At 32.4% G+C, this 22,809-nt stretch overlaps 3 protein-coding genes across 4 annotated transcripts; 2 read left to right on the forward strand and 1 right to left on the reverse strand.

Moving 5' to 3' along the window:
* The first annotated feature begins 1,422 nt into the window (after positions 1-1,422).
* On the forward strand, positions 1,423-11,102 carry LOC104098134 (uncharacterized). 2 transcript variants are annotated; one of them, XM_009604800.4, is made up of 8 exons: positions 1,447-1,631; positions 1,990-2,043; positions 5,701-6,016; positions 6,117-6,167; positions 8,173-8,224; positions 8,745-8,803; positions 9,211-9,256; positions 10,644-11,102. In XM_009604800.4, exons 3-8 carry the CDS (start codon positions 5,912-5,914, stop codon positions 10,772-10,774), a joined length of 444 nt encoding a protein of 147 aa, XP_009603095.1. In that variant the 5' UTR covers positions 1,447-1,631; positions 1,990-2,043; positions 5,701-5,911; the 3' UTR covers positions 10,775-11,102. The 2 variants fall into 2 exon arrangements, with proteins under 2 accessions (XP_009603096.1, XP_009603095.1); XM_009604801.4 differs by lacking the exon at positions 1,990-2,043 and having other exon boundaries at positions 1,423-1,631.
* A 2,642-nt stretch (positions 11,103-13,744) lies between these two features.
* Positions 13,745-17,733, reverse strand: LOC104098135 (NAC transcription factor 29-like). The gene is made up of 3 exons (XM_009604802.4): positions 17,368-17,733; positions 15,436-15,716; positions 13,745-14,402 (listed from the first exon to the last, which is right to left on the reverse strand). The coding sequence occupies exons 1-3, from the start codon at positions 17,717-17,719 to the stop codon at positions 13,929-13,931; spliced, it is 1,107 nt and encodes a 368-aa protein (XP_009603097.4). The 5' UTR covers positions 17,720-17,733; the 3' UTR covers positions 13,745-13,928.
* Positions 17,734-21,815: 4,082 nt separating this feature from the next.
* On the forward strand, positions 21,816-22,202 carry LOC138902078 (uncharacterized). The gene has a single exon (XM_070189889.1). It carries the CDS (start codon positions 21,816-21,818, stop codon positions 22,200-22,202), a length of 387 nt encoding a protein of 128 aa, XP_070045990.1.
* The last annotated feature ends 607 nt before the right edge of the window (positions 22,203-22,809 follow it).

A 22,809-nucleotide genomic window follows, 5' to 3' on the forward strand; every position in this document is an offset into this window, starting at 1 on the left:
CCCTTGGGGTCCGGGGAAGGGGACCCGCGCAAAGCGGGAGCTTAGTGCACCGGGATACCTTTTTTTTTTTAATTTACCTTTGTAGGAAATGTAACGGTCAGAAATTAAAAGCACGTGTCTTTACATATTTTATTGAATATCTTCTCTTTAATTTGAAATTTTAAGGCCTATCATAGTAACTGTTTTCTTGATGAGAAAGTAGAGCCAAGAACTTGACTTTTGATTTTTGAAGACGTGACTTATGGATTTTTTGAAATAGCAAATAAATTAAAAAAATAGGATAAAAGCCAAAAAAATTAACAAAAAAAATAATTAAATTTTTTGGCCATATAAATATGCCACATCACCGTGTCAAGTCCCAGCGTTATAGATTTATATAGATAGATGAGAGTTTGAGGGGACGAACATGGCTCTAACCTGTTGTACAAAAAGCAACGTCAGTTGTATTCTCAAAATCTAAATGTTTTAGGGGTAAGTGAGTAATTTAGTCCTCTTTATGATACGTGTACTGCCTATTTGATCCTCATTCTAACGCGTATACCCACTTTCTCCGTTTTCTTCTTTCAACTTCGTTTACATACAACGTCTAACTGTCTATAACAACATCCTATATAACAATTATTCATTATAAAAGAAAAATAATAGCATCCATATATAACAATCATTCAGTATAAAAGTCAAATTTTCCTCAAAACCGATTTTTTAAGTTATATTTTATCTCTATAATAACTTTTTACCTATAACAATATCCATATTTATAGGAGAACGCTCTTTGGAAAATTACTCCTCTATAACAGTCATATAAAATCATTAAAATAACTAATAATAATTTTAAAAATATGCATACAATTTTTTCCATTAAACAAAGTTTATATCTTGCATAAGATATAAGATTTGAAGATTTGCACATGATATCTTTTCCATTGGACAAATTACAAAAAATATTTAGATATAAAATTCAACTGTTAAGCTCTTAGATTGTCTTCAAGGGAAGGCTATACCTTTTTGCTGAGAATTTAGACATGAATCTTTTTCAATTCAAGTTGTTATATCGCTATTAAGAGAATAAATCAACAAAACAAGCTACAATTACAAAGTTATTCCATAAATCTTGAAAGAATTTATTTTTTTAGGTAGCTTTAAAATATATGCCTTAGAGTTTAAATTTTTATATATTTAGTTATGAATTTATTAATAATATATTAGCTTTCTCAATATTTAACTAGTGAAATATGTATATCTTTTGAGATTTTAAATTTGAATAATTTTTATTTTGTATATATAACATTTAAAAAGAAAAAATAATTAATTTTTGGATAATTTTTATCAATAATAATTAAAAAATATTTAAATATTAAATATTATTATATTTGTATATCAACCATTTATTATAAAAGCTAAAAAATATCGTTACAAAAGGGTTGGCTATGTTAAATATTTTGTTCTAGGCGTTTCTTACTTTATCCTCTCTGCTACAATTTTTTTCCCTCTACAATATCCCTCCTCCCGTCTCCTCTCTATCTCTCTCTGAGATTGACCCGTATTGTTATCATTAGCGTCGATAAGTGCTAGTCCCAACTCCCCAAAGTGCTGCCAAGAATGCAAGAACAACTCTCGTGTTGTTAAAATTGGTATATTGATTCGATTTCTTTATGCCCAAATTTTATTTTTTATTGTTTTATAATTGTGTAATTGCTTAATTCTTAAGCTAAAATTTGTTGATGTATTTTTTTCAATTTTGATCGGTTATTTTGTGCTAAAAGTTTTATGCTTTTTATTTTATTTATTTTTTATTTTTTTTGTGTGTTTTTGAGCTATTTTTGTCGATGATAGGTGTAGTTTCTCCAGAAAATTCCACTAACCAAAAGATCCCTGTTCAATTCTGAACCCTAGATCTGTTCCCCCCTTATTTCTTTCAATTTTCTAAAGATGCCGAGTGAATATGAAAATATAGAATAGCTAAAAGATGGAATATACTCTTTGTTCCAGGTTGTCTGTGGAGTTGGTTTGAGCTTCCATCGCATTTCTAGAATTTACGATGAGGTGCTGATATTCGTTTTTTCTCTCAAGCTTTTAGAGCTTATTGTTCTTCCTCCTTTGTGCATGTGAGGTTTTTTTTTTGGTTCCAAACTATGCATAGATGGTGTGTGATTTTTCAATTCTCTGCATAACTAATTCCCAGCATAAACAAGTTGGGAATGGAAGAAAACTTGCTTATTACCCGAATATCCTAAAATTATCTAGTGAGCTCGCAACATATTTTTTCCTGTTGGGGTTATGATTTAATTTCTTTATATGATGTGATATATTTTATTGTGTAAGTCAGTTATGTTTATTAGGTTAAGTACTGAGTTCTACTAAACCTGCGAACCCATGGTTGGATCCCCTTAGTAATATAAAAAAATACCAGATTTGTTTGAGTTGAAAAATTAAGTAATGAAGATATATACCTTTGCTGAATGCCAAAGGATGAAAGTTACCTTCTACGTCTCTGAGCACGTAATTTTTTCCCATATATGAAACGACTCCTAAAATAGTCCAAAAATAGTTTTAATTATTTTTATAGAATTTTAATTATTTTTAATCTAATTTTTTTTGCATTTATTTGCACTCAGGCATACTTAGTAATATCTTAAATCATAAAAAATCACCAAAAGTATTTTATCTTGCATTCATTGCATTTTTAGACTTTAATTGCATTATTAAAATACATAAAAATCATAAAAAATGCATTAGTTGCTTTGTTTTGTTTTTACATCTTTAGGTATAATTAATTAGCTAATTGATTAATTAGTAAAGCATTAGGTAAAATAGATAGATAGTTCGATTTTACAATTTAGTTCTAATTAGGGTGATTAAATGAAAGTGTTTTAATTTAGAAATTAGAAGATCATTTCAAAAAGTGTTTTAATTTAGACATTTGAAGAAAGAAAGAAAGAAAGAAAGAAAGGGGCTGCTATGTGCCTCAATTAAGCAGCTCGGCCGATTTTTCTAGGCCCAATTTCTACATATAACCTACGCCCCAGCCCAATTTCTACATATACCCGCTCATTCTCACCTCTCTCATTCATTGACGCACACACACACATGCTGAATTCGAATTCATAGATCAGATCTGAGAACAAAAACAAAAGCTCTGAAAAAACGCAAATAAATAAATAAATAGAGATTTCAAGTAGAACTTGAAGTGAAATCGAGCATTGAAGATTTCGTTCACACTTCCCTGGGTTTTCAAGTTGACTTCAACTAATAATTGAAGCTGTTTTGCAAATAAACTGCAGCTGAACTTCCAACTTTTCCTCCTTTCTAGCTTTTATTTGGCAATTTTAGGTTGATTCCTAAGTGACCAGATACATATCTCAATCATGTATCTCCTCTCTGATTCGTAGTGAAATTTTGGATGTACTTCTAGTTCATGTGCTTCAATTGTTTGAATCTGTTGAAATTTAGTTTTAGCATAGGTGCAATGTTATAACTTTGATTGAAGTGTTTGATTTAACTGATACGTGGAACATGCTGTGGATCTAAGTGATAATGACAAAAACAAGTATGGAAACCGATGCTGCGTCTCGTGTGAGCAATCTGTGAGCATTAAGTGTTGTTAGTTTGAGGTGTAGTTAATGTTATGTGCAAAAATCTCGAAGTTTGGTTGTTAGATCTCGATTTTATGTCTTGAACGTTTGAAGTAATATGCGCAGAGTTCTGATTTGCCTTGAATAGTCCGGTGTTCTTTTCTGGTAAATTGAGATTCTATTTGAGGAGTGAAAAATCACACGTGCTTGGAGCAGCTTCTCACCAGTTTCCAGCCACGAAATCCCCCTAAAAGCAGCTCGAAAAAGTCACTAAACTCACACCAAACCGCCCCAAAAAAATGCTGAAAACGTCACCCAAAACCACCAATTTCCAGCAGCAAAAACGCAGCAGCAGTAGCTGCTCGAGGAGCACGAAAATTGTCCCTTTTTACAGCTTTAATCCTCCACCTTAAACCCACACAAACCAGCTGTAAACTCACCTTAAAACAGCCCCACAAAACACCCCAAACCAACCCCAAAATAGTCCTGAAACTCACCAAAACTCGGCTTAAAAACACAGCCCCAAACCCAGCAAAAATCAGCCATGAAACACCATCTCTTCGGTGTTATTTTGTCTTTGTTCATTGTCTTAATTCATTTATCCATTTTCTTGAAGATATGTACTTCCTTTATGAGTTTCATTGAAATCTTTTGGATAAGTTCATATTAATCTTTTGCTTCTTTGAGTTTAGTCGTGTGCTGGATACAATTGTTAGAGTGATGTATTAGCTTGTTTCTATAGTATGGCAGTAAGTTTGTTTAGCTAATTAGATTTTAGGAGCTGCTTGGTTATGTTTGGATTGGTTTAGGGTTGATAAGATTCAAGAAGAATTGGGATTGAATGCAACTTTGGCCCTACTTGATTAATTATATAAGTAGAAATAGAGTAATTGTTAGTGAGTGATGTAGACTGCGGTATATCCAAAGTTTATTACGTAAATGAAAGAAAGGACTGCGGTATATCCAAATTAATTCAAGACTCGTCGCGAAAAAAGGGGGGATGAAATAGACATAAAAATAAATATCTCGAATTTATAAGAGATAGTGTTCATAAACACGTTAGTTGCTTTTAGGCGCGCTTCAGCAATAATTTAATAATCGTGGTTGTGGGTACGGTTCCCGTGGCATAACTATGATACGTAAATCCAAATTCAAGGGCGCATTTATGCGATTTGACCAACCAACTTCAAATAAATAATAATAATGAACATGTTGTAAATCATGTGTACGTCTTGCAACGTGTACAACAAGTGTGCGACATCGTGATTTGCTTTAAATAAATTTCATAATTGTTTTTTTTTGGGTAAAATTTCATAATTGTTTAAATTATATAATTAAAAGTGGTAAAGGTAAAAAGCACATAGGTTCTAAAACATGTAATAATCTGATAATTAAGCCGAGTGTAATTGTAAAGCGACCGTGCTAAAACCACGGAATCCGGGAATGCCTCACACCTTTTCCCGGGTTAACATAATTCCTTACCCGGTCTTCTATGTTTCGCAGATTTAACAGAGTCAATTTTCCTTGAATTGAGATTTAAAATAAATGGTGACTTGGAACACCGTAATAAACAATTCCAAGTGGCGACTCTAAAAGTTAAATAAATAATCTCATTTCAATAATGTCACTTAAAGTGGAAAAACTCCCTTTCCCCGTAAAAAGGAGGTGTGACAACGGCTTTGTCCCATTTCAATGTTGCAGGTGTGACAACCTACCTGCATTTTGAAAATACGTTGGTTAAATAAAGAATATGCAGTGTAACCACTGCAGGATGACATGATACATAAGGTTATCTAATGAAATCTAAGTTACCTGGAGTGTTGGAATTTCATGTGGAATTATACTAATGGATTGCAGCAATACAATTGCTCTTCTGAATATTTTTACTGGTTACAGAAGCTCTGCCTTGTTGAATTCCTTCAGGTTTATTTAATTTATTCGGCCAATTATGTCATTTCAACAAATGAAGTTACCTATAGTATTGAAGTTGCTCAGTTAAATAGATCGTGGGATCGAGTAGTTTTTTGATTTCAGAATTTGATAGAAGTAGTATCAAATGATATGGCCGTTCATTCGTTCTATCATTGGCTATATATTATGGAGCAACTTAAGGTATGTTGCTTTACAGGGTTGTGAAGCAAGATGGTAAGATAATTTCATGGTCTTAACTGGACCGAGGCCCATACTTGAAATTAAACGAGTTCGTAGAATCCAGAGAATTTGGGGGAAAAAAAGCTAGGTGATCTTCTTCTCCAAAACGCAAGGATTTGGTGACTCCTGTTGCTCCAGTGCCCCAACTGCATAAAGCAGAGATTCTCTGTAGAATTGATGAATTAGTGATGATGATGAAGGAATCAAACCAAAGAAGAGACAAAAATAATAGCGGTAGTGGTAGTAGTAATATGAGATGCCCGCACTGTGCGGGTCCTCTTTCTAAGGAGATGGTAAAAACAACCCTTTCTCTATTCCTTTTTTGTTTAGATCTTTATTATTATATTATATGTATATATGTATGAGAGTGTTTCTCTCATTCCATTTTTGCAGGAGACAAGCCAGTGGACGGTTCCCCCTCTAATCCGTGATAGCTTTTCTATGGTTTGATTTCAGATTTTCAATTAATTATTATGTGAATATTACTTTTTTTTACCCATGAGTAGACAAGTTAAATTGCACATGCATATTGATTGTGTTAGTAGCAGTCAGGGCGGCTCAAGCTTATGCAGGGCCTAAAGCCAAAGTTTAATATGATGCCTAAATTTTTAAAAAGAAAGTTATAAAATATGCTTTTATTTAAAGTATATTCTTCTAACTTTTTGAGATACAAAGTTGTTAATAATCTTTTTATAATCGATTTTCTCTTATAATTCCTTTTCAATTGATAATATAGCCAACTCATTTAATTTTTATTGAGATATTGTTGATCTTAGATAAGATTTTATAGAGCAATAGAAGTATAGAACTATTGGAAAACACTTGAACTAATGAAATCTTGGAGAAAGAAGGTGAGTAAAAATATGAAAGAGAAAGATAGAAAATATGTAGGGGTTTTTGAAATACGAAGAGATTGGGAAAAAGAAAGATTGACTTGGACAAATTAAGGAAGATAGAGTAAAATTTTTAATGTAGTAAAAAGTGGAAAATTGAAATGTTGGAAAAATTATTCATCTACCCATTTTTAAGTAAGTCAAATTATTACTTTATTTATAAATCTAAAAAGTTTTTTTTTTTGTAAAAAATTCTACTTTTATGTTAAAAGTTCTAAATATTATTTTTTAAATACCTATGAACCTATTATTTTTAAAAAAATGGGTCCCCCAAATTTGGGGGCCTAAGGCACAAGCCTTACTACTTCTAACGTTGGAGCTGACTCTGGTAGCAGTGAAAAGAAAATACGAAGAATACTTAAAGTTGGTTTTATAGCAGAAATATTGGGTAAATTTCACAAAAGGTCATATCACTATGATTTTGTTTTACCAAAATCCTATAACTATGTTTTCTCACATAAAAATCATATTGATCAAAAAACACAACTTTTCGGTATTATTTCTTATTCCACATTTATTATTTTTTTATTATCAGTTTAATAAATAATAACCCAATTATAATATATATATATATATATATATATATTTTGATTTGCACCGGGTGTCCGAGTCTCTTTGAGACCCGACTAATCCCGGGGGTGCACAGGCCCTCGACAAGGAGTTTCCCGCAAGTGATATATATATATATATATATATATATATATATATATATTTTGCATATGTGTATTATATACATAAATATGCATATTCTATCCACTTTTTGGCTAGCGAATGCAATTAATTTCGATCGACCGGTCAATTATATTGGATCGGGACGGGGGGACTGACCCATCCCGATCCAATACCCCTATACATAAATTAGAATAATACTAAAAGTGAGGCCTTCCCCCCAAAACAACTTAGTTTCAAATGCGTGAGATTCTGACCTAGAAAAAAAAAAAGGTATGGACAATTAGAGAGCTCTTGAAACAATAGTGCTATCAATTTGAATGAAAACCTTGAAAATAAAATAAAAGATAGAAGTATCGTGTTTCGGAGGATTCACTTTTATTATTGTTTTAATTTACATATATGGGTATTGAGTTAGGTGACGTGAGGTCGGGTTGGGTCATTTTTATTTTAATTGAATTATTATTTATTGGACTGAAAAAAATACTATTGGAAAGTTGTGTGTTCCGGTCACTATGATTTTTGTGTGAGTTAGTAAAAGTTTTATGATTTTTGTGTGCAAAAAACATATTTATATGACTTTGGTGAAAAAAAGTCATAGTTATATGACCATTTGTGAAATTTACCCCAGAAATATTGGTATTTAAGTTGCATTGATATATAAATTTTAATTCTTTAATGTTGCAACATACGAGAGTTACGTAGAATAGTAGTAGTACCTGTACTTTTAGAAGTGTGTTAAATGTAAATCTGAAATCCCCGTTTAAAAGTTTTATGAAATCGCCAATAGAAAGTGTATTGCATAAATTGCCTGTTTTGTCTCTGAATCTGCTTGTCCTAATTCATCCCTCTTTCCCCGCTACTTAACTACTTACTTAATGGTTCAGATTGGTTCTGCGGTTGGTGGGACTACAAGTGCATTCTATGGGTTCAACCATGGTATGAACCTGTGTTTTGACCATCCTTACTTACTTTCTGTATTTGGTTAACATTTGCGATTCTTCTTGTTAACCGGTTTTCCGTGTCACTTATATACTTTTTTTCCTGAGGTGAGGTTAAATGCTTTATGTTGATTATAATTTTCTCTATATGGAGCAAATGGATACTGGGGATTCATATAGCTGTCTCCGTCTCTCCGATTAGCTTGGTACTAAGACTTAGTTGTAGTTGTTGTATGCTCTGCTTCATGTGACAACCAAACCATGCTGTAAATGAAATAACGCCACCCATCTGGGTATTGGTCCGGCATACTATCATTCGTTTTGAATTTGAATTCTTTGTGGAAATAAATGAGTAAAAGATACTGATATGTTCATCTGAGAGGGCTAACTTTTGTCTAAGTACTATACTCGCGTTATATGCATCTGGAATCCACAGTGAGGTGACAATGTTGCTTGTATGACGATCATGTTAATCTTAACCGACAAGTCCTGTTTATATCTCATTCTTCTACTTGCAGTGATGCCGATCGTTAGAAGGTGGATTAAAGGACCTATGTGGTTGCATTTCCTTGTTGGTGTAAGTTATTCTTTTTTCCTACTTCCTTATGCTGTAATATGTGAATGTTTAAGGAGACCCAGAAGAAACTTCTAATAACGTCTCCGAAAGCTTATAGATGCTAGCATTCATTGCTACGGCAAAATTTTAAAGCACTAGACTTTAGTCTAGGAGAGATAATGTGCCAATTTTCTGAATTCTATCATCAACACAACCTTAAGTCATAAGTGTTTTACGCAATAGTAAAGCATATTTACATACATGACAAAAGTATAGAACATGTAAAGTAAAAATATAATAGATTTACTACCTTATCTAACAAAAAAGGAATTGATTCACTCGTTCCTATTCTTTAGCTGTCTGTCTCTCTCACTTTTATATTGGTGGTTTACCTGCTATATTTTTACTTTTTCTTTTTGTTTATGCAGGCCCCTCCTGTGATAGTTTTCTCATCTGCATGTGCAGGGCTAGCAGGTTTGAACTTGCTTTTTCAAACCTTTAAGATTGTCTATTCTATTACAGATTTTTAAAGCCTTCTGTGAAATAGCCTATTCACTTTAGCACGTTCATTATATTTTAATAATTAGAAGAGAGTACTTAGTAGCATTGATGTTGGACAATTTTAGGGCTTTCGTTGCCTTCGGATCGACATAAATTGGGAGCAAGTTATATTGCTCATCATTAGTACATCAAGCTAAGAACATGAAGAAAATTATAGGCTTTAGTGTTGGCAGATTGGTAAGATGGTTAATTCTCTTATGTAAAACTGAAAGCACCAATAAAGTAGAAAAGCTTTCGTTACAATGACTCTAAATATCATTACTCCTTTCCAAAGGCATACTAATTTTCTCTGACTATTATTCTTAAATAAAAAAATTCTATAATTTGCGTCAATCATTTCTCCTTTTCTTCTCAGTTTCTAATTTCATAAATTATATCCCCAAAAGTTGCAGAAATTAATTTCCGGTGTTAGATCAATGATTTATAAGCTTAATACTCGTGAACCAAATTGTTGAGTGACTTGTTGGAGGTTACTGCCTTACTGGTAATCTTTGAACAGTTTGAGACTTGTGCATTTTTTGAGACAGATAATATAAAATGAAGAATTTAATTGTTTCCGTCAATTTAAAGCTAACAACTCTCTTTGATGTATGTTTGCATTGTTTACTTCTAAAATTACATGTATTGTATAAGCAAGCGATGTTCATTTCCTCCCTTGTTAGGGAAAATGGAAAACATATAATAGTATAGGTGAAGGAAAATGGTAGTTAAGATGTTTAAAGTAGGTTTTTCATCTCAATATGCCTATCTCATGACACCTGTATGGTGGAAGCTTTGCTTTTTCTGGGCTTGACTACATATGGGAGTTGGAAGACGAAATTGAATAAATATGCCTTTACTTGTTCTTATATTTATAGTATTTATTTTTTGGACGTGAGTTGTTCTTAGAAAGGTTGAAGAGGATATGCCAAGCAGGAGCAGAAATGATCCTTTTTTCTTCCTTTGCTCCCGTAACTACTTTGAATTGTGGCAATCCTCAGCTAGATATGTCTCATGGAATCCTTTGCCGATTTGAACCTTATTCATATCATATTGGTTGGACTAGGATGAGATGATAATGGATATTTGAATTTTGACAAAGAAAACCTTGGATTCCACTTTCATTTTCTGTCTGCTTGTACTTCTTTGTGTTTGTGTTGGTTTCTTTGATAGGAGGGAGATCCAAGAGGTTCCCTCCGTTGGAACAAAAACTCGTTTTTGTTAACCTATTATTTTATCTAGACTGTGAGTTTGGAAACCTTGTCTCTATTCCCTTATTTTGTTCCATTTGACATGCTTTTCCGTGGTTGAAACCTTACAGGTGGTGCTGTTCCAGCATTTTCTCAGCTAGCATCTTCGTCTTACCATGCCGCGATTTCATCTTCCTCGTTACCACCTACTGCTTCACAAGATGAAAAGATGAGAAAATCTAGAACTTCTTCAACTCTGTAGCCTAAACACTAAGGAGATGTTTTTACTATCAGATCCTGTGCATTCTGCAGATCATCTTAGTGGGCTGTAGTCTTCCCTCTCCTGTTTGTTTTACCAGCAGCTTTTGGCTGCATTTAAGATTTCTGCTTTGTTCTGGTGATTTTTTTTTTCCTTTTGGGAGAATGTGCAACTTGTCCATGTAATGAGTTGTTTGTTTTGTAAATTCCAACCTTAAATTTACTGGGGAAGTAGCAAATTTGCTCTTTAAACGAAGTGTCCAGCTCCATTGAACTGCATTTTAGTTGTGAGTCTGATTAATATCAGGAAAAGACATTTTTTTTGTTATTAATTTTGCGGCCTGCTTGCGACTTTCTTAGGTGAAAGTTAGAAAATTTTATGAATTATTGACAATGCATTCCATTTTTTCCTGTTATGACTTCTGTGCTATTACTACAGTTTGCTTGCTTCTACTAATGTTGGTAGGATACTGCTGTGCCTGTGCTATTACTACAGTTTGCTTGCTTCTACTATTGTTGGGAGGATACTAGGATGCAAAAAGGAGCAACATCCTTTCTCAAACAACTTGCTCTTTTTATATTCAATTTATCTTATTAAATTTACTTTTGTCGAGCGTAAAGAGATGCCTGTTGAAATGCAGTTGGGATGAAAATTATGAAGGTAAATTCCTCCCCTCAATCAATGGATTGGAAGAAAAGTTGCTGATAGCTATTTTTCAAAGCTCATGAGTGGATACATTTCAGGGGAGCAAAATGAAAAAGCACAGCAGAACTTTTCCCCCTTGAAAGGTTCACGTAGTAAGATTGATTGTTATGGAGTAGATGGAACTAGGGCTGGGCATATATCGGGTAAAACCGATAGCCCAAATCAAAAAAAGCTTATTGAGTTATTGGTATCAGCCATCGGGTTATTGGGTTAATGGTTTGGTAACGGTTTAGTGTTATCTTACTATTGGGTTATCGGTTCGGGTCTCGTTTTTTTTTTTTAATATAATTTTATTAACGGTTTAACCGATAACCCAATAACCTTTATAAAAATATGATTTTACCCTTAGGTATATAAATTTTTCAGTTCTCCCAATTCTCTATCTACTATTGTAACCCTCCCAAATTTTTATACAATACACATTATCCTTCATTACTTTTTCCCTCTAGAATCTAGATTGAGTTATCTTATCGGGTAAACCGATAACTGAACCGAGATTGATAATCGATAACCGATATCTTATCGGTTCGGTTATCGATTTTGTATATTTATAAACTGATAATCTCCTGTACCTTAGGGAGTGTTTGGTATAACAGAAAATATTTTCCGTAGAAAATGTTTTTCAAGAAAATATTTTTTTGGAAAACAAGTAGTAATCTTATTCATTTTTCGGTGTTTGGTACGCAAATTAAGGAAAATAATTTCTCAAGAGTATTCATAAATAATTTAGATACAATAAACATGAAATCATAAACTTTCGAACCAACCTTTCGAACTCACAAATTTCATAAACTTTCGAAACCGCGAAATTTCAAACCCGTAAACTTTATAATTTCTAAACCCGTAAACTTCCAAACACATAAACCTCTAAACTCATAACTTTGGAACTTGTAAAATTTCGAACCTGTAGACCGAAAGATGAAAATTCGGGGTAAGGGTAAGATCTGCATACACACTATTCTCCCCAGATTCCATTAGTAGAATTTTACTGATCTGTTGTTGTTGTTGTTTAGTTCTGAACAATGTTAAGAAAAATGAGAAAAGGATTTGAAGACAATTAAATTCAAAATGATTTCACACACCGTACTTCCTAAATTCCTAATATTCGAAAAGTCAAATTTTATGCCCCTTTCTGGTCAAAGAAATGATAATTGTTAGAGTTATTTGCATTTTCACCGCTAAAGCATCCTCCCTTCTGCCATTTTCACCATATATATATTTTCTAATCCCCTGGTCTTCACCTCAAGTGCTTTCTTCAATGAGTCCAAGTCTGCCTTCGCGGATAAGAAATCAAGGATTTGTCGGTAGATCAACTAGCTCGCGCTCTAGTCTTTCATTGATCTTTTCTACCCCTCACTCTATGAGGATGCGCGCCTATCCAGAACGTGCAAAGTAAAATAGCGGTAGATCAACTGGGTATAGATCGACACATAGGCTGCTGGCAGAGTGGGGGGCAGAATCACACAGCAAGAAAGCTTCCTATCAATCCAAAAATATTAGAAAGAGAATTAGATCTAATCTCGTCAAGTGGGCTAAGGTTTTCATTCTTCTTATTTTTTGGCAAATCCATAAGTGCTTCAAGTTGCACCATTTATATATTCTTTCTTTTCTTTATGCGGCGTTTGAGTTTTTTTTAGAGATATATCCTTAAAATTAGGTTGAACTTTCACTAAGAACAAGTTGAGTTCAATGGTGGAGTCAGGAATTGTAATAGGAAAAAAACAATAATAATGTCAGACCTAAAGCAAATTATAAACGCCCTTCTCCATTTTACTTGATTTCTTTTATTTTTTATGTTAAAGGAGTTCAACAAATTATATTTATGCAAAAGAACTGTTTTCACTAGTAGACCTAGAAGTATTAGATTTTTTCCTTAATTGAAAAGGGAAAAAAGAGAGTAGCACACTAGATTAGACAATCTTTACATAACATAAAGTATATCCTGATTGTTTCGACTATAGAACTGATCAAATATAATACTTAGATAATCATTTTTATATAACTAATTCCATTAGAGAAATGTAAGTGAGTAAAGATAAAAATGTGATTTAAAACCGTATAATCAATTATTGATTTTGATTAATAAAATCATTTTTTTATCAGAAAACTTGTTAAAATCAGATTAGAATATTAAAAACCAAATAAACCGTATAAAGCAAAGTATATGTTACGCACAAATCTCCAATATAAGAAGATCAATTAGTGGTATAATAATAACACAAAATTAATAACAAATATAGCAAATGATTTAAAAAAAAGAGATATAACTATAGCACAAGACGAAAGAAATTAATATTTAAACAGTCAAACATCAAAACCAACTTCAATCAGGAAGTCGCAAAAACTAGTACTATCTTAAAAAACAGTGGAATTAAGCTAATGAACTAGCTATAATTAAGGTCTTAATCTAAAATTCTAAAGCCTAACCTCATTATTGACGATCAATATAGGATCAATCTTTATAGATCGATGAGTTCTCATCAAGAACACTATCAAGAATATTCTGGGATTGAATTTCATCATAAGAATCTTGATAAAAGTTATTGACGTCGAAATGCATAGGCAAGATGTTGCAGTTTTCTTGATATCCTTTTTGATCCCAAAAGATATTTCCAGGAGAAAATGATGGTTGAAGAGGTATACCATAGTTTGATCTTGGTCCAAAATGGGAAAAATTATCTATACTGTATTTGTTATAATCCATGTTAAAACCAGGATCGTCGAAAGTGATATCATAATGATGAGGTAATTTTAAATTTTGTCTCGCAATTTCATATGAATCTGTAATTCCTTCGTAGTCACAATTCTCCACCTTACCAATAGAAGAACAACTTATGCTTGTATCGTCTTGCTCGTGTTCCTTTCGGGCATTCTTGAACGACTTGTCAACTTTCTTATAAATCCTGCATAAAACCCAATCGTCGAGCTGCAACAACAAAAAAAAGTTACTTTATAAAAGAACTGTGACCACAACAATAACTGATTGGAATCTCACTAGTGGGGTATGGGGATTGGATGATAGTGTTTACGTAGACCTTACCCCTACCTATGAAGGTAGAGAGGCTGTTTCCGAAAGACCCTCGGCTCAAGAACGTAAAAAGATGGAGAAATATAATAGAGAAACAATAACAACAACAATGTAATAAGACAATGTAAGCAAATAATACAAAGAATAATGACAGAGATCCAGGGATATGAAACTACAAGAATAGTGTCAATCCTACTGCTAATACTAATATACCGTATAGAAACAAGGGATTAGGAATAGGAACGTACCCGACTAGTACTACTACTACTGGGTAAGACAAGGCAAAACTCTAGACTGTCCATCAAACCATCACCCTAATTTTCGACTTCCACAGCTTTCTATCGAGGGTCATGTACTCGGTATTTGCATATTTTTTCACCATGTCCTCGGTTATAAAGAACTGTGAATTTCATCTAAATATTTGCATATCGTAAATGAATTTAAGTGTTATGTGTACTTTGTATATTTTTTCACCATTAGGTTAAGTTACATGATCTAATAACTTCGAAAAGAAAGTTGATAACATGCTACAAAGGTTAAATTATACTTAAAATGTAAAAGCTTTTTACTCAACGCGTATAACTTAAACCTTAATAAATAGTAACAGACCAAAAAAGGAAAAAGAGAAACAGAAAGGTTGAAAAAGTTTATTTGTAGACTCACTTTATAGTTAAATAAAACTCCTAATACCCACTTAAATATTTCAAGTTAAGAATCTGGAATTTCTAGCTAGCTAGTACAACGACAACAATATACCCGGTGTAATCTCACAAGCGAGATTTGAGAAGGTTAGCTACATTGTTCAGACAAGAGACTGTTTTCGATAAATCCTCGTTTGTTTCTAGCTAGCTAGTCCTACTCATAATCTAAGTTGGAGTAATACTATTGAAACTAACTGAAACTGAAAGTTTATGAAAAATAATATTCTTACCCTCATGTCTTGTGCGTGTCTTTTGAGCCTGCGAGATTCATTCACTCGAAATTCATGCATAATCCAATTTGTTTTGTCGCCTTTGGGAGGTTTACCTTCGTAAAAAACTAAGGCCTTTCTAAATCCAACTTTAACATCATTGTGCTTTATAGGTTTGTCAGCTCCAGTAGCCTTCCAATAACCTTTTCCTGCTGCTCGATTTGGCCTATTACCATTAGGATATTTACGATCCCTTGGAGTGAAAAAGTACCATTCCTTTTCTCCCAACATTGAATAGTTCTCTGTTTACATGTTACACATGAAAAAAAATGAGATCATTAACTTAGAAAGTGGAAACAAAGATGCCCAGTTGATTTGGAGGGTGGTCATCGATATGGATGACCTGATATCGAATCTCCACTTATTGCCTTTTGGGTTGAGCCTGTCACACAGGGCTTGCCTAGTGCGGTTTACATACCCTGTGTGGTTTGCAGGCTATTACACATGGAAGGTTTACCCAATGTGCACAAAGTGCTCACCCGAAGGGCAGAGGTTGTGGCAGAGATTATAGTGACTGCGGGTTTTCCCTCTTATCAAAACAAAAAAAGATCAGCTATGAATTATGTTCGATAGGTAAATGAGAAAATTAAAATGTTAAATTCAGAGTTTATACTCCCTCCGTTTCAATTTACGTGAACCTATTTGACTGGGCAGAGAGTATAAGAAAAGAGAGAATTTTTGAACTTGTGGTGTAAAATGAGGTACATATATTTTGTGTGGCTATAAATTATTGCATAAAAGTATTTTCAAATAAGAAAATGAATTATTCTTTTTGACGCAGACTTAAAAGGAAATATGTTCACGTAAATTGAACTGATACAGTAACTTTTAATGAATTAACTATGAAGAGTCGTCAAAGTATAGCATACTCCAACATTGAGTATCCAAGAAGTAAAAGTCATAATGCAATAATATGATGGTACTCTTGATATTAGTAATACAAAGTATGGAAATTTTAAAATGTAAATTAAACGAAACAAAAGGTATGCAAACGACCTTATAAGAAGTTTAAGGATAGATGAAAATGGTGTCTTTATTTGGTTGAGGTTTGTTCAATTTTCAAGCAAAACAACTTTCTCGAAACAAAACAGTTCTAAGTCTTTTAATCTCAAGTACTAGTAAACAATAGTTTTAGTTTCAAAAAAGAAATAAAAAGGAAAAGAAAAGAAGAAGACAATTATGTATGCTTATAGAGTAATACAAAATTCAATTAGATTAAACCACATAAAAAATATATAGTATCCTAATAGATCATACAAAAAGAACTAAACCACTTCTCTACAATAGAGAATGGATAAAACCTAATTAAGTAGGATAAACAACAAAAGTAGAATTTATGCGTGATTAATTAGGGTTCAAATTAAATCTGTTACAATATCATTGAGCAATCCAAAAACATAGATTAACATTCAATATAAGAGAAAATGCAGGATACACGCAAACAATAAACTTCTAGTGTCAAGAATCTACATTGATGATAAATATAAGGGATTGTTACACAAAAATTATACAAAAATAGTCTGTCAGATTCAATATTTTACTAAATATAAACCCGAAAACTAAAGGTATACAAGAAACTAAAGATATCTAGGATCCAAGTGAAACAACAAACTCTAATCACAAGTTGTTAGTGTCAAACACTGACAAATTAGAGTAGACGCAATAGATCGTTCGAATCCATTGCTTCTAAAAATAGTATATAACCTTATTCTAAATTCTGAATTCATCACTACGTGCATCAGAAAAAGTTAAACTATATGAATGAAGTTTAAGTTTAATATACACAAACCCTAATTAAAGCTATACTCAGTGAAACATACAAGAAACTAAACATGATTATTTTATTGTAAGAGATTAATTAATGAAAAAAGATTAAGAAAAACAAAAAATAACCTGAAAGTTGTTGAGGGCTATATTTATAAAGATTAACCTCCTTGATTTTGTCATGTGGTAAACGTTCATTCATCACTCTCTTCTTAAGGTAATGAATGATGAGCTCTTCGTCTTGTGGACAAAAACGATATCCAGGTGGAAAAACAAAACTATCATCAACGTAATTAACTCTACTAATCTCACTTATCATATTGTAATTTTGTTTTACTATGATCAAACCCTTTTCATCTTCTACTTGTTTTTGTTTTTCTAATTCTTGAATTTTAGGGTTTTGAGAATTCGCCTTGGTTTGCTCATCAAACTCCATTGTTAGACTACGAGAAGGAATCCACTTGGAAAATAACTTTGACATGAACTCTATTTATCTTAGAGTCCTATAAATCTAAGCTATCCGATAAAATTTGTTAAGATTTAGGGTAGATTTTGTTTTATATAGAATCTTATCTGTTACCGAAAAATAATCATCCCCTTTTCTTTTCTTTTTTTAACCTTTTTTTTTGTGTGATTGGTCTTGCATATGGATAACACAAGAATTTACCAAGTTAAGTAATAAATTGTTTTTTTTTTGGATTATGGAATACAAATTTTCGAACACTGCCATGAAAAAACAAGAATATAATACTATGAAAAAATTAACGTGCGTGAATATAAATATCAAGCATAAATGACCTGCACTTATGTGATTGGTCTTGCGTATTTTACTAATGTTATTTGGGAATTTACCAAATCAAGTAATATATATATATATATATATATATATATATATATATATATATATTTGGTATTATGGAATACAAATTTTCGAACACTGCCATGAAAATAAGAATATAATGCAACGAAAACATTAACGCAGATGCATACAAATATCAAGCAATAAATTTCATTATTAAGAAAAGGGTCATTTCTGATCGAAAAACCAACTCAATAAGGTCGGTTTTATATGATTATCGATCAAAAACTGATTGAATTGGGGGGGACGAAAAATATTGGTGGATATTAAAAACCGACCAACACAGTAGGTGTATTGAATTTTAATTAATCTGGTATTTTCTGACACCCAACCAAAAAATACACATACAAAGCATTTTTTTTTACTTCAAATAAATTTGAACTATTCAAAATGGATAAAATTATTTTATAAAAAATATTATGTTAACCTTGATTATTGTTTCTTAAAATACTACATATGTTTTTCATGAATGGTACAGATTTGTGTAAGATGGATCGAACACTACCATTATAAACAACTTCAAATAAAAAGATATACCAATCTTATTAGTATAAACTCAAGCCACTTATTACATTTTGGCTTTAATTAAGCCACGAATTTTATCAAGCCAATGGTTTGGATTTTAGCTTTCCTTTTATATTTAGAAAGTTTTATATTTCGATTCGCTTTAGCTTATGATTTAATGGTAGCTCACACCATAACTTTTATTATTAGAGTGAGGGTAATCATAATCAAAAAGACTTTATCTTTACTATAAACATGCAAGGACTATAAGTTTATTCTTGAAAAAGCAATAATCACCCGATATATGTTAGAAGTCTTAGATGTAAAGCTTAGGAGTAGAGTGAGAAAGAAATTCACTCCCAAATAACCACTAACTAGCTGATTGGCACTAAAAGACGCTAATCAATTAACATTTTAAGATAAACTCTACTATTAGACTCGGAAAAGGAATAAGAATATATATTAAATATGTGATGGACTATATTTATGAAGAGTCCGATAAAATTTGTTTTTTACAAGATTTGGTTTTGAAGTAGATTTTCTATTCGAAATATTTTATTTGTTATCGAAAATATTTATATGATCATCCTTGTCTTTTCTACCTTTTTTGTAATTGGACTTGCATGCAATTTTTCTTATGTCATTTAAGAATTTAAAATTAAGTAATAAATTCTTTTTTTTGGATTTTAAAATACAAATTTCCGAACCCTTGTCATGAAAAGGGGATATAATTTTGCTATAAAAATTAACGTTGGTACACATAATTATCAAGCAATACATTTCTCTCTTTATTTATTAATTTATCTCTTTAATTTATGGTACAACTTAAAAAAAAATCAATTCGATAATTTTAGTTTTTGGTATTTGAAAATGTTATAAAATATCATATTAAAATAAATTCGGTATGGTTCGATTTATACTTTTTGGCTTTCAGTTTGTGTGGTCCGATTACTTTGATATTATTTTTAAAATTATATTCTATCTTTCAAACTTATAATAGATAATTAAAACTTGTACTTGTGATTCATGAAATTAATTTTCAAACTCAAGCCAAAGATCATTTTTAGGAGCCCATTGTTTATCATACTTTTGAGATTGTTATGCATCAAATATCATTTTTACATCGTATATCTGGAGCTAATGTATACAACATGCTTTTATATTTTTTTACTTTAGGTTACCAGGGTTTGGGTGAAAAAATAAGTTGAGAAATTATTTATATATAAATACATATCAAGTATCTATTAGTTTGGTATAAACACCAAGTGAAAGTAAGTTTTTTCCTCGAAGAGAAAGGGTTGAAGAGGGGTAAAAACTTACTCACATCCATTGTTCACACTAAGCCAATAAATATATGTAACATATATGCATTCACCTAACCATGTAACTTATATGCATTCTTGCTTTAATTTTTAACTACTTTAGTTATATTGTTTGAGATGCCGTAAATAAATTTAACAATGGAGAGGCAAGATAACCATCAATTAAGGGGCGACTTGTATTATCATCAAGTTCATAAAGCCCTAAACTATTAGAGGACTAAATACCAATATTCCTAAATTCTTGGATCATAAATTAGATTTTATAATTTATAATGAAACTCGATGGATAATGACTCGCCATTTACTCTTCTCCATTTAAATAACACGCACAACTGCATTCTTACCGGTAGTTCAAATCCAAGGGATAATTTAGGACTTTTTCTTTTGCAACAAGGATTTTGTATGAAATGATTGTGATGCATGTACAACCAAATTGATATATGTCAAAAAAGTGCTTTGAATTTCTAGACATTTGGACAAAAAAGCATATCCATTAAAAGCTGAATAATTTTGTAGCTTGTTAGTCTGCTTTTAGCCCTATTCTTTGTTCACTGTGAGAAACATGATTACATACTGCTATGCCCAAAATTCTGCGCCAAATAAGCATTCTAACTAAAGGACCTTTTCTTTTTTTTTTTGTTGGTATCTAATCGCGCCGCGTAGGGCTCATTATAGGAAAAAGCGATCCTACCGGAAGTTTTTCCATTCCAAAGCTAGAATCAAAAAGATCATTCAGTAAATAGGGAGAAGTAACTAAAGAAAAGAAATAGGAGTAATAAAAATCTTGCTTGTCTTTTAGGTTGAAGCTCCTCAGGAAGTACATTATACATTACAAAAGAATTACTACAGCCCTACAACAAAATCTCTCATTTAAAGTCCAGTAATCAACAAGCATAAAAGAAAAACATGTTGCCAACATAAATTAAAAAAATCCAAACTTGATTTTCAATTCTGCAACTTTCTCATACTCTCAAAAACCTATTAGCCTAACGCTATCATTTGAGTGCCAATTTTACAACAACAATGTTGAGTATTGAGATTTTGATGATTAACAAAGTTTGTTTAGATACAATGTTCGAAGAACCAGGTCATCAATGTAGCTGCTTAACTGTTCTAAGAATCAACTCCTCAGGTTGATGATTGAACGTCTGTGCAAGACAATAACTTTATCTCAAAGTTATCCAGGTCCGAGTTTGGTGGAATAAGGCTGCTACATGTGATAGGGTTGTTGCCCAAGAAGATACGAATAAATCAGTAAGAGACAAGAATCTCAAAACTTGTGGAGTCCTTGGAACAGTAGGAGTCCTATCAAACTAGAAGCTGACTATGCATAGGACTCCTAGAAGATCTTGAAGTCCAGGCATTTAAATACTATCTATTTTGGACTTCTGAGATTATCTTTTCACATATCAACTGAAGAACTATATTTTGTACACTGTAGTCGAGTACTCGTGTTGTGTTCTTCTTGAGTCAGTCTAGTGAATATGTTTTAAAAAATTGAGTTGTAATCAAAGTGACACAAACAATTAGTGAGTTGGAGTGGGTGTTTACTTTACAAGTTAGAGTAACTTGTAAATCAAATAGTCGTAGTAGGAGTACTGGAGAGTGTTGAATTACAGCCTTGTAATTGATACATTTTGGCTTATTGTTCTAGTGGAGTTGAAGTTGAAAATCTTACGCAGTAGGTCGTGGTTTTTGCACCTTTTGAACCGGGTGATTTTTCACATAAAAATTATTGTATTTACTTTACTGCTTATTTTACTTCACGTTTAAGGAATACGGTAAAGAATCAAGTTCTTTAGTAATTTATACGGGCATTCAAACTAATAATTGGTATCAGAGCAGGTTCTCTCACACATACGGCTAACACCTAGAGAGATCTTGGAAGCAAGATGAGTGCTCCACCCGGAACTAATGAAGGACAATCAACTACCAGATCATCCCTGTTCAATGAAAAATATTACAGTTGGTGGAAATCAAGAATAGAAGACTTCCTGACAGCTGAAGACTATGAACTATGGACTATAGTGAACCAAGGCCCATTGACTCCTACTAAAAAAAATGTACAAAATGAAACAATTCCTAAGGACCCCTCTGAATTTGTGGCAGCAGATTTCAGAATGATGGAGAAGAATGCAAATGCTAAGAAAATCCTTATCTGTGGACTTGGTCCTGATGAGTACAACGGAATTTTTGCGTGCTCTAATGCAAAGGAGATATGGGATGCACTCCAAACTGCTCATGAAGGAACAAACCAAGTGAAGAGATCAATGATATAACTACTTATGAGAGAACTATGAGCTCTTCTCCATGAAAGAGTTTGAGCCCATCCAGGAGATGATGACTAAGTTTTCCATAATAACTAATAAACTGAAATCACTTGGAAAAGTGTTTACCTCAGAAGAGTTGGTCAGTAAAGTTCTGAGGATCCTTCCAGCTTCATAGGAATCAAAAGTCACAACAATTCAGGAAGCCAAGGAACTGGACAAAATCTCATTTGATGAGTTGGTTGGAAACTTAAAGACTCATGAGATGAGAAAGATAAAACTGCGCAAGGAAGAACCAAAGAGGGATAAGGCCTTGGTCCTTAAAGCGTCTTAGGAAGATGAATCAGACAATGATGATCCTGACCTAACAATGTTTGCTAAGTTCAAGAGGTTAATGAAGAACTCCAAAAATGCATCTAAGAGAGAGACCAGTGGTAAGCCTAAGCAGATTGACAAAGCTACTTATTATGAGTGCTATAAGTGTAGCAAGCTAGATCACATGGTCAAGGACTTCCCAATGTGAGAAATTGAGTGGAGGAAAGAACGAGATGAAAATGAGAAACAGGAGAAGATGAGAGAAAAAGGTTCCAACAAAGGAAAAATCCTAGGTAAAGGATTC

Source organism: Nicotiana tomentosiformis, chromosome 11 (genome assembly GCF_000390325.3).
Source record: "Nicotiana tomentosiformis chromosome 11, ASM39032v3, whole genome shotgun sequence".
NCBI classification, from domain to species: Eukaryota; Viridiplantae; Streptophyta; class Magnoliopsida; order Solanales; family Solanaceae; genus Nicotiana; species Nicotiana tomentosiformis.

Excerpts from the sequence above, each read along its gene's own strand:
- LOC138902078 (XM_070189889.1), top strand. The coding sequence starts at position 21,816 with ATGAGTGCTCCACCCGGAACTAATGAAGGACAATCAACTACCAGATCA.
- LOC104098134 (XM_009604801.4), top strand. The coding sequence starts at position 5,912 with ATGATGATGAAGGAATCAAACCAAAGAAGAGACAAAAATAATAGCGGT. Across the intron at positions 6,017-6,116 it reads GTCCTCTTTCTAAGGAGATG|GAGACAAGCCAGTGGACGGT; the intron begins GTAAAAACAACC and ends CCATTTTTGCAG. Across the intron at positions 8,804-9,210 it reads GGTTGCATTTCCTTGTTGGT|GCCCCTCCTGTGATAGTTTT; the intron begins GTAAGTTATTCT and ends TTGTTTATGCAG.
- LOC104098135 (XM_009604802.4), bottom strand. The coding sequence starts at position 17,719 with ATGTCAAAGTTATTTTCCAAGTGGATTCCTTCTCGTAGTCTAACAATG. Across the intron at positions 15,717-17,367 it reads TAGCCCTCAACAACTTTCAG|AGAACTATTCAATGTTGGGA; the intron begins GTTATTTTTTGT and ends ACATGTAAACAG. Across the intron at positions 14,403-15,435 it reads GACACGCACAAGACATGAGG|CTCGACGATTGGGTTTTATG; the intron begins GTAAGAATATTA and ends TTGTTGTTGCAG.